This window comes from Polyodon spathula, chromosome 21 (assembly GCF_017654505.1).
Source record: "Polyodon spathula isolate WHYD16114869_AA chromosome 21, ASM1765450v1, whole genome shotgun sequence".
NCBI lineage: Eukaryota > Metazoa > Chordata > Actinopteri > Acipenseriformes > Polyodontidae > Polyodon > Polyodon spathula.
Genome location: NC_054554.1, coordinates 6,919,270 through 6,931,047, shown reverse-complemented (window position 1 = coordinate 6,931,047; position 11,778 = coordinate 6,919,270). Strand labels below are relative to the sequence as shown.

General features: G+C 41.3%; 1 protein-coding gene across 2 annotated transcripts; it reads right to left on the bottom strand.

Annotated features, from left to right (window-relative positions):
* Positions 1-11,759, bottom strand: LOC121296231 (ataxin-1-like). 2 transcript variants are annotated; one of them, XM_041221573.1, is made up of 3 exons: positions 11,564-11,759; positions 7,650-8,833; positions 1-7,421 (listed from the first exon to the last, which is right to left on the bottom strand). In XM_041221573.1, exons 2-3 carry the CDS (start codon positions 8,694-8,696, stop codon positions 6,093-6,095), a joined length of 2,376 nt encoding a protein of 791 aa, XP_041077507.1. In that variant the 5' UTR covers positions 8,697-8,833; positions 11,564-11,759; the 3' UTR covers positions 1-6,092. The 2 variants fall into 2 exon arrangements, with proteins under 2 accessions (XP_041077507.1, XP_041077508.1); XM_041221574.1 differs by having other exon boundaries at positions 7,650-8,827.
* Positions 11,760-11,778: the final 19 nt, after the last annotated feature.

Genomic DNA, 11,778 nt, shown 5'->3' with positions numbered 1-11,778 from the left:
TACAAATCTAATTATTTTATTCAAAACAGGTACAAATAACAATTAAACAGAACAAAATATAGTTAATGCTTTCGAAAATTCAGGTAGGTGTAGGGTTATTGTGAGTTCTGAAAAGGGAGCACTTGGGTAGACAAATCTAAGGCTTCAACAATGAATACATTATCAGTACACGGCCATATTAAAACTCACTGTACAAGTTTATACAACCTGGATTATACTTGAGGATTCAATATTACATAGACATCATTGCATAACATTTGCAGTATTTATTTATTTATTTTTTTAAAGAAAGGGTGGTTTATTTTGTCACAGTAACACCTTAAAGCTGTGTCAGATACTGCCAAGAGTACAAATACATCTTATTTAAAACTACATATATATATATGGATTAGTTTAAAACTGCCTCATTCTCCATCCACACTCACTCACTCATACAATATTAACTGCAGTGATTGCCCACCCTTAGCTGCCCTGTCACCCCACTTTATTTGTGTCACCGTTGCCTTGTTCCCATTAGAGTGAACTATAATGCTTGGCTTCCTCTTTAAAAGTGTGATTTACTGATACCAGTGCTGACATATTGTACTTCAGCATGGAGGTTTTATTTCCACCGTCTCAACATAGCCATGAATATTAAACTACTAGTTTCTTTTTAACGCCCACAGAATAGTATTTTAAAAAATCTTGGCATTTTTTATCTGGTTTCTCCAAGCAAGAGCTGGCAGTGATTGCATAATATTGTAGACATGTAGAACGTTAACACGCTTTATTTATTTATTTATTTATTTTTTACATAAAAAGGAGTTTCTAATCCTGGAAGGATTTATTTGATACACTTACAAAGTCTTCCAGGATTAGAAACCTTTTAAACTTTCTCATATCTGTCTCACAACCTAATGGCTAGAAAACAGGTATCCAATACTGCAGTAGAACCAGATAAAACTACACCCACGCAACACCTCTACAGCTTAGCTGCAGATACTCTTAGAACACAAAACAGACTGGATCCAAATACATTATCTAGCTGGAGGGAAACTACTGAGACAAATCTATGTTCATGCAATTAACCAAGCAAATGTGCAGAGATGATCGTGTTGGTACTTTTGCTTTTCACAAAATTTGTTATTTTTATTTTCCTCCAAACTGTGTTGCTCCTTGTTTTTTCCTCCTGAAGTATACAGTTTTTGCTTTCAGAGCTCCATCTGAATCTTACTGGGCTCTTTGCTGAGTGACTAATTTAAATGGAAACACACCAGTACTGGTAAAGCACTCTACTTAATGGAAACAAAGCAGTACAGTTCCTCTGGGACCCAAGTGGGCATCTATTCCCCATATATAGGATCAGCCTGTCTAGTTTACAAAATGCTGCCACTGTAGTACAAAAACAATACAGTTGTATGTTAATGAATAATTGCTTTAAGCATAAATGTTCCGTGCATTTCTCAATGTAATTTGAAAAGACATATGCCTCTCAGTATATCAACTTACTTAATCTGTTCTTAAGGCATTATTATTATTAGATAGGCTTGACATAATATATAACATGCAGTATAAAACTCATTTAACCAAGTTTGTTTTTAACACAACAATTTTGTCATTTTTAAGTGCAACCAATTTCCCTCTCACGCTTTTATAAAATAAAATAAAAAAACTGGCAAAACACAAAGAAGTAAAGTGACGTTGGATATTTATTAAAAGTGCAGTTACTATCCCCTCCCGTGCAGATTGCATTGTGCTGCATTTGGACCTCGGAAACAGCTTATAATGTAACAACCAAATGGCTTAGTCATCCACTGGGCCACAACTTGTTCCACAAAGGAGTTGGACGTGGCTTACCACAGTATTCCAATGATCCCATGTGAGAGGAAAAATATATCAAAGTAAACAGTGAACACACTAGCCTCTGGATTCCTTTGAGCTGTCAGCAACACTGTGGTACAGATATGCAATAAAAACAAAGCATAAAACACAACTGTAAGGATAACAAGTTCCCACTCTGCAAAACGAGACTAGGAGCACACTGACCTAAAGAAACTCTCACCTTACCCCTATAGAAGAAGCAGGTTCATTCTGATGTAAGAGGAATGCAGGTTAACAATGCATTCAAACTGCATGCTGAACGGGAACACAGTGCGGCTTCACGGACTTTATTTAGATCAGAAAAAAGATATAGGGCAGGATTCATCAAGGTCTTTACAACAAAAATCAATTGGCTTCATAATTTTGTTTAAGTACAATAAACTGTGAATCTAGCAACAACTAGCTGTAAACAACTCGTAGAGATAATTTAAGGACTCAAAGGTGTGCTTTTACTACTAGTCATGTTTAGCGGTTTTATTTCACTTCACACAAAAAGTGGCACAAATCACACTTGGTGTAAAGACCTTGATAAATGTGGCGCAAATATTTTAATACACGGCTTAAAATGTTATTTTTTTCTTTTTATCTGGGGGATGTGATTGGGATGTTGAACCTAATTCAGCCCCAATTCATTTACAATTCTCATTGATCCTGCTTAGAGAAGGGAGAGCTGCAGGAGTGTGCTCAGTAATAATGATTTCCAGCAGTGGAGATGATGAAGCATGAATGAAACTTAAGCACTGAATTTGTCACTATTGGGAGTAATTTGTTTCTTTTAAACAAATAATCACACTCATGTTAAGTAACCCGTAAGTTTCCTAATTCCATGTAAAATACATGACCGCTAAAACTTGCTGAAGCAGTAGCACAGCACCTAAATGTAACAATTGTGGCATTACATAAGAAAAGAAATAAGAATTTTTTTTTTTATGATGCAAGCAATAACAAAGACAATGTGGTAGTGATGGAATAACCAAGCACACAGTAACCATCTTATAAAACACTTCTTGGGGAATGTAATAATCATGGTACTTGTTTAATATATTTGTACATTTATATAACAAATTGGATGGGAATGCTATGGTCACATGGGTACTGAATAACCGACTGCACACCGATTGCAAAACTGTACCTCCAAATTAAGCACAATATATGGTATCTGTAAGTATACATGGACAGATACAAAACACTAAGTGTGCTTCTGAAAGTAGTAAGAAACCTAACCAAATGTTCTCCACCATATTACACTTGTATAGTGTCATTTACAAAATCTTAAATAAAGAATTACTTCTCAACGTCCAACTTTCTGAAATGCATAAGACGACAATAACAGGTATTTAAAATACATTTTGGTACCTCCACAGGAAGATCTTCTACCTTTTCTTTCTTGTTCTTATAGTCTGTTAGTAATTCATTTGTATTTCAAATTAAATATAGATAAAATGGTAATGTTACCATAGGCTCTTAAAATGTAATTCAAAATATCAACTGGCTCAGCAGTTTTAATCATTTTTTTAAATTTGTTTTTATTAAGTGCCCATCGTTGGCTGGTCTTGAGAGCATAGGCCGGAACTCAGACAGCATCACAATTTCAGACAGCTTTATAAATGCAGCGCTATTGATACTTTATAACTGGAAATATATGACATGTAGCTTTGGAGCTGGTACATTCTAGGCGCCACATTTTACATTAACTGCAACCTATACAGATCTGGAACACCAAAGACTGTCACATACAGTAAATACAAAACAAGAATCTGGATATAAAAAATTGTTTATGAGCGTTTCAGGGCCCATGTAGATAATTCATTTAAAGATACGATTTAAAAAAAATGACACAACTGCCAACTGACCAAACAGCCTACAAACAAACACTCTAATATATTTTTTTGCTGCCTGCTGGAAAGAAAATTGTCCTACCACTGAAGTTCAGAATGCTAATGTGCTAATGTTTTATGAAAACAGGTTTAGATATAGGCTAAAACAAAAATTTAAAAACAGACTTCTATCAGGAACAAAGGAAATTAAAACAATATATACACTGAATGACCTCTTAATTAAATTACCACTGATATCGGGCAATTTCTGTTGAAATGACAGGACTGGGAAGTACCCCAGTCTAATTGCACTTTTTACTTACTTTTTTTTTTTTTTTATTACTGCTTTAATATAAAATGACATAAAAAATACATTATTTGTAAATTTGTAAACAGCATCAAGTACACAAGTCAGTTAAGTTCAAGAAGACTTTTTTCTTTATATATCTTTAGTACAAAAAATGCTATATTTTTATTAAAGATTTGTATTTCACTGCTATTATTGATATATCCCACAAGCATATGTGTGGCTAACTGATCTGAAGGAGGATGGAATATAGATAACTGGTCTATTGAGGAAAAGGTACTACTTTTAAAGAAACTGCAGACCATGGACCACACCTAAAACAACACATAATACAAATTCAGAACCCGAAATAAAAGGTTTGTTATGAAATCATTTGTTTACATGAATAAAAGTCATTATTAGTTCAAGGGGATTCATCTCATTATTCATTTGTTTTGAAAAATCTACATGCTATTGCAAGGGCCCCTATCTTCTAACATGCAACACCTGGTTTTACTGAAATGCTAACAGTGACTACTGCAAAACAACACTGCGTATTGGCTACTGAACAAACCACCACCAAGGTTTATTCCTCACTTTGGCAAATCAGCCTTTTCCTACTAGTGAAGTGGTAACATATAGCAGTGGAGGAGTAAAAACAACAAACATGAAATACATAATAATAATATACTTTATATGTGCCTATTTAAAAAAAAAAAAAGTTTTATTACATTTAAATTATTTGGCTGGATTTACTAAGATTATGCACCAATGCACCATATTTGTCCTCAAATAATAGTAATAATTTTTTTTTAAAGTTTCAAAAGCTTAGTAAACAAGGCAGATTATTTCTTCTAATGATTGCTACTGAACCAGTGCTGAAAGACATTGCTGCTTTGCTCTCAATGTTTAAACCAGACAAACCCACACCATAACAGTCAGACACCAAGAGGGAAACGACCCAGAGGGAGTAAAAGGCATGCTTGACACGTAGGGCTGTATTCATAAAGCACAAGCAGACCAGAAGATGCACAGACTTTGCTTACACACTCTTATATCGCTTCATTTATTTAGCTTTTTAATGATGGAACAGTCAACAGTCAAGCATTCTTAAAATGGGTTGTCATGCCATGGAGGAAGTGCTACATTTATGAATTGTGACACGACAACGCCCATTTCCTGGCTGGGATCTGGAGTTTTGTAAATGCAGCGTCTCAGTCTTACCCGAATGGAATAAGTCAGCGCCCACGGTACCAAACAGCAATGCACAAACTAAACAATATTGGCAGGTAAGCTCAATATCCATTCACAAACACTGCTGAGAATTCAGCAAGTTCCCAAACTTTATGAAGAGGGTTTGGAATTGAACTGAGAATGAACCCAGTTGAAAATGCTACAGCAGATACACCTAGTATACAATGCAAAGGAGCAGGTATGGGAAAAGACCAGCTCTGTAGAGGTGTGTATTGGCTCCCGAGTCATACTGCTTTCAGTAGGTATCTACAAAGGCAACTAAGTTTGAATAAATCTATGAGGGGATATAATTGATGTGGGAAGAATTGGTCACACCAAAAATTTCTAAAATTGTATCAAACCCATACCCTTTTAAAAGCACACCCGTTTTCCTAAATTCTTGCTCACCTCTTACTTTTTTAATCTCATCCACCATACAGGTTTGGGATCCCCAAGGATCTTAAGACTGCGAATTGGTTCCTAAATTCAGTGCTGGGGAAAACACTATTATAATTCAAGAGTTTTTGTTTCAACCAGGAGCTACATTAATTGTCTGTGGGAATTATTGTTTGTGCATCATGAAGCAGGCCACTGCTAAAATTTCAGAAATTATGTATTTTAGTACAATCAATACGAAATGCTTCCCATATCCTGAATATGTCTGTTCCATTCTGGCCTTTGTAAGGAAAAACATTACATATAAAACTAAAAGTTAACAGGACCTGCTTGAATCAAAAACAGTACTTTGAATTACCCGAGGACTAAGACAAGGAACCATGGAGTTAGAAGGAAAAAATGAAGGGGGGGAGGCTATCGTCTTCTTGTGTGCAAATTCTCAAGCATTCTGAGGCCACTCTTTCTCACAATCACTCTCTTACAACAATCTCTTATTGCTGCTACTTCCCCGCGTTGGAGCGTCCCTCAATGGACAACTTGACCTCCTGAGGGATGAAGGAAGGCCTGGAAGAGCCAGAGGATGAGGAGGAAGGCTGGGTTGATTCTTCGCTCCTGGTCCCGTATTTTTGGAAACCGGGCGCCGACCAACGCCGCTGAGCTGCACTTGTTGTGTGCGACTGCTCCCCTTCTGCCTGGGGATGGCTCTCTGTGTGCAAATAATAGCTGGTCTGGCCTCTGGGCTGGTTTGCAAAAGTCCTAACCGTCTGGAGTGCTGTCTCCCCTGATCCCGCTCCCCCGACCTGCATTGGTTCCTCTTCATCCTCTTGCTCCCTGTGAGTCCTGTCTGCTCCAAACTGGCCGGGGGCCCTCAATTGCTGGGAGGCTGGGGGTCCCATGGGCTGGGAGACACCAGCACTATTGACATTAGCAGTAATTGTGGGTGTCCTTGTTTGTGTTTGCTGCTGCAAGGTGAGCGAGATACAGACATCCCCTGCTTGTAATCGGTGGCAGGAAAGTCCATACAGTTGGACTGTCCGGTCGGGACTACAGGATGACCAGCCCTGGCCAAAAACAAAGAAGGGGTGCTCGGGGGGGACATCAATGGCCACTTTGTTTTGCTGCTCCCCGACTGTGAACTGGAGGGCCACCAAACCAGGCCGCTGCTGGCTCTTGCGGATGTCCACCACCATGCTGGAGTCAATCTTGAGACCACCGCTCATCTCAGCGCTGCGCACAAAGTCTTGGGTCTGCAGGTCCTCCACTCGCTTCAGCTCCCCGTTGGCTAATTGGATGATGGCTCCCTTCATGAAGTGGGAAGGTTGAGGGGTGACGGGCGCCTGGACCGATACTGGCTGCCCCTGCCGCTGGGCTGCAACATCCACTCCTACCACCACCCTCTCTGGGGTGCCTGTTCTGGCTGGAGGTTCGGAGACCTTTGGGACTGCCGCTGCTGTGGTGGTTGTGGTTGTTATGTTGCTTAATAGCCCAGGATACTGCTGCTGCTGGAATTGCTGGTTCTGCTCCAGCGGCACCAACACAGGCTGCCCATTCGCCAGGATCACAGCGTGGTGCTGTGGCGAGGGCTGGTGTTGTGGTTGCTGCTGCTGTTGTATTCTTGGGTCGCCCTGAACTGCAGCATGCCCACCGAACGCAGTCTTGCCTGGCAACACAGTCTCCTCTCTGACAGCACCTCGACCCTGGGCTGCGGGCAGGGTCTCTCTGCTCCGATGGGAGCCCTGTGACAGATTCAGAGGGCCGATAGAGGCTTCTTTACGATTTCCCAGGACGTTCTGATTTGGAAAAGCCAGGCGCCCCACCACTTGCTGCACCTGGACATGGGAACAAAAAAAGGCATTGACCAATTTGCCTGTACCATCACAAACATAAGGTTAAAAAACAGCACTACTTTTCAAAGTATCAACACTGATGAAAGCAAACATTTGCCTGATCTAGTGATTTGTTTTTTTTAATTAGATTTTTCCATGAGAAAGCTGAACCTAGGATTACTGTTTGGTGCCAATGAATTAAACAGATAAATAACTGAATCACAGACCCACCTCCAGGTCTGTGTCGGGAGTGCTCCTGTGGCTGGGGGAAGGCCTCTCCTCGTGGTGGGGCTGCCGCTGAGTGGTGTGCTGCCCATCCACAAAGCCCTCTCCCCCGGCTGTGCTGGCCACTACGTGGAGCACTTGCATGTTCCTGCCGGAGTACAGCAATTCCTGCAGCAGCTCTCTGCCCCCTTGCTCCTCCTCGCCTCCATTCACCACCTTCCCCCTCTCATGCTGGGAAGCAGCCACCAGCCCCTGGTCCTGATGGCTCAAAACGTCCCTGTAAACAGCAGCTGCCACGGCAGTAGGGGGAGCCCTAGAGCTGGCGTGGTGGTAGTAGACTGGCACTCCTCTGGGGCTGATTTCAGTCGTAGAGTGCCCCGCAACTGCTCCAATGTGCTGCTGCTGTGTGGCATGATCAGAGGCTAGGACCACGGAAAGGCCTCCTGCTGTGGCCACTTTGGTGAAAGCATGGGCTGAGGACTGAGGCTGTGGAGGAGGGGTAATGACTCCCTCCTGGATAACTGAAGGGTAGGGAACCAGATGAGAAACATGATGATGTTGGGGGATAGCAGCCTGGGGTGAGATTAAGGAGCTGGGAACAAAGCCTGGAGGCACACCGTATGGGACAGCATAGGGGGTGCCTACAAACTGCAGAGAGGAGTGGGGAATCTGGGCATAGCCCATTGGGGGGTAGGGGATTCCTGGGTGCTGCAGGAGGGGAGAGGGCATACTGTAGGCAGGAGAAAGGTGTCCCATGTTCAAGACCTGGTGCAGGCTGTTTGGAGAGTAGGTGCCTGAGGGGAGGGCGACTTTGTAGATCATGCCATACTGGTCTATGGGTACGGCCATGCTTTCAGAGCTCTCCACGCTGTACTGCAGTCCTGTCTGGACTCGCATCCATTCCCCAGCCACGCCACTGCCAGGGGCATCGCTCCCTGTTGAGCCCGAACTGCGAGTGGCCGTCGACTCGTCCCCCCCTCCGCTGCTATTCAGTGGTAAGTCCCGCTTCTTTGGGGGGAGGCTCTCCTGGTTGCGTTCATGGGCAGGCTTCATGGTTTTGTTGAAGGGGGTTCTCTCTTTACCTCTCTCTCACTGGAATGCAGAGGGAGCACTGTGTGTCAGCAGGGGGGGTAAGGACACGCAACACAGCTCTGGGAACCTCCTGCTGACAGCCCTTGCTTCACCTATTGCTGGGGACACAAGCAAAAAAAGACTTCCGGTGACCAGTCTGTGTAAAAACTAGAATTCAATTTTAAAGCCATCCTGTTATTACTAAAATGTAATTTCTTACCTGTCCTGTACATCTTTCAACTGTTCACACTTAGGTCATTTTTTTGCCATGCTTAATACTATTCCAATTTTTTTTTTTTTCTTTTTAATGGAAAGACTATGGGGAAGGGAGGAGGCAGTGTTGCACAGGCCTCCCCTATGGGCTTCAGTGCACAGCATAATGCTGATTCGCTTCCTCACAATTGGCAATTTTGGATGCAGTTTTTACGGGAACAGTCAAATAATGATCTAACCAAAAATAACAAAGAACCCTACAGAACATGATAGGATATTAAACAGATAAGAACGCTGTAATAAACTCTGTTAACTAACATTTTTTTTTTTTTTAGATTTTGTCTACATGATCCCTCTCCCACTTAATGGCCCTTACTGGAAACAATTTCCTACAAAACCGCTGTATTCAGCAACAAAAGCTAATTGTTTTTAGTTGATGATAAACCCAGATACTTTTAAAGCTATTTATAGTGTCTTGATTGTCTCGTGAATTTTCAGTGATTCATTCCAGCTAATCACATTAGTGATTAGATTGCCTTGTGTTGTTACAAATAACCCAGGAAAACAGTGCAAGTATGCTGTTCCTGATTTCCAGTCTGTCTCTAACTGTTTCATTTTTAAATTGATGAATGAATTGTGATAGTTCTCAATCAGCAGCACGAGAGGCTGAAGTCTGCATTTCTCAACACTGCTGGATAGCAGAAGCTGTGTCAATATGCTTCCCCGCATGCCAGTCAAGACAAATCATTCTGTGCTATTTGGAGACCAAAGCCACATTCTGTTGGGTTTTAGCCAATATAATATAATATAACAATAAAACGATCCTGCATAAAAACTGTCAATGAAATCTCAGTCTACTACAATAAACAAATGTATACAATGAGGCTAAAATACAAGATGTGCATAACTTACCTGAACAATCCCTGCACAGCACATGTTTTTTTTTTATACTTAATTAACCTGAAAATTACAATAGTGTTCAAATCTATTACAGAATATGTTTCCTCCATCATTATTGTTTTTTTAAAATGCACTCAGTAAATTCTGATTAAAATGGAAGAGAATGGTAGTAAGTCTGTTTATTGAGATGCTCTGTTCAGTGTAAGGTAGCAGATTGAATTATTATGGAAATGGACACAGCTAAAAAGCTGTAAAGTAAACAGCTCCAGGCCTACAGGATAGTATAAATTGGCAATCAGTGTCTTAGAACAAAACCTGGCTCTCTCCTGATAACACTAACTCCTGCTGTCCTGACTTCTCTCCACATCCTGTCCCAAACTCTGCATCTCACTGGACTGAGAGGTGGGACTGGTCTTCTCCTCTCTCCCTCCTTACTCTTTTCTGTCCCCTCTGAACTCTCCCCACTCTCTGTTAACGCTGTCCAACTAACCTCTCCCTGTCAACTCCTGCAAATTGTACTGTACCGTCCCCCTGGACCTCTCACTAACTTTCTCGATGAACTTGACTATCTCCTCTCCTATCTCCCCTCTCTGTCTACCCCAGCTGTCCTGTTAGGTGATTTCAATATCCATCTCTCCAACCCCACCCACTCTGCCAGATTCCTTCCTCTCCTTCAACCTCTCCCTCTCCATCCCCTGCTGTTTCAACTTATGTATTTACTCATACATTCCAACACTCACGACGTTTTAGCAAATGTCCCGCGTTCCGATGCATAGGAAGAAAGTCCTGATATTTACCCATAGAAAAAAATAATTTACTCTGCCCAGCAGAGTTAGTGAAAACTGATCGAGCGGTGTTAAGGGGATACGTCTATTATTAGTGTTTTTTTTTTACGTATGACCCCTCCCACTGTGTGTCATGCCTATAACACCCCCTTAAGGGACAAGCGTCCCGCTGAACACTTTCTAAATGTTGGCAAGTATGTTTACTTTCCCCATGCACCATTTCAGGTTCACATAAAAACCGTGGCTGTGTAAGTAATTCCTTTGTGTGCATCATCAGATTACAATATACAGTATATGGTTACCAGTCAAGTAATTAAATACACCAGCATCCGCTGGGCGAGTGACACATCCCCATCCTAGCAAGTACGCTAAACTGTAAAGGAAGCAATGCTGACCTACAGCATAACGAGTACTTGGACCACTGTCGGACTGTACAATATATACTCTAGTCTAACCTGGGCATAGGTTTGTTACTACAGGGAACTGTTACAAACAAAATATTTTGGAAATCAACACAAAGGAAGGTTTAGGAGGCCAACAATGGATCGAACTAGTTTAAAAATGTAAGTAAATGCGTTTTTACATTAGCTGTCAAGAGGTGCCGAGGCGACACACGGGTGGTGGCTTTTGTTTACTACTTCAAACCAAATAAACTCCCGTGTTTTGTTTAATACAAATACAAAAATAAACCAAAAGACTACTTGATGTCTTACTTCAATAAAAATACGTACAATTATTAATAATATCCGATCACCCCTTTTCCTCTTCTTGCATATCTTAGTCTGTTAGAATGTTTTTTAGTTTACAATCGCCACTAAAATAAACTTTTCGTTTTTCAACACAAGACTGTGCTGGTAAAAGGCCAAGCAAGACAATCGGTGGCAGACCACGATTTAACCCAAAAGCGAATCCATTTTTTTTTTTTAAAACATGACTCTGTTTCTCACTTACCTCCCCATCTCATGCCGCCCTTGTTTTTCGTTTGGTTGTAATTGAATTGAATAAAAATTTGATCGCATCGGGACTCAGGGCTGACAAGTTCCGTCCATCTCAGTGGCGCCCCTGCGTGACGTCTCTTCGGACACCCTTCTGCTTCCTGAATGACCTCACAAATCTGCCGATGGTCATGAAGTGCGTATGTGATCAAGATTGGAGTCTGGCTTCCC

Bases quoted from the DNA above. Each gene is read 5' to 3' on its own strand.
- LOC121296231 (XM_041221573.1), bottom strand. From the start codon at position 8,696: ATGAAGCCTGCCCATGAACGCAACCAGGAGAGCCTCCCCCCAAAGAAG. The intron at 7,422-7,649 runs GTGGGTCTGTGA...TCCCATGTCCAG, and splicing joins CTCCCGACACAGACCTGGAG to GTGCAGCAAGTGGTGGGGCG.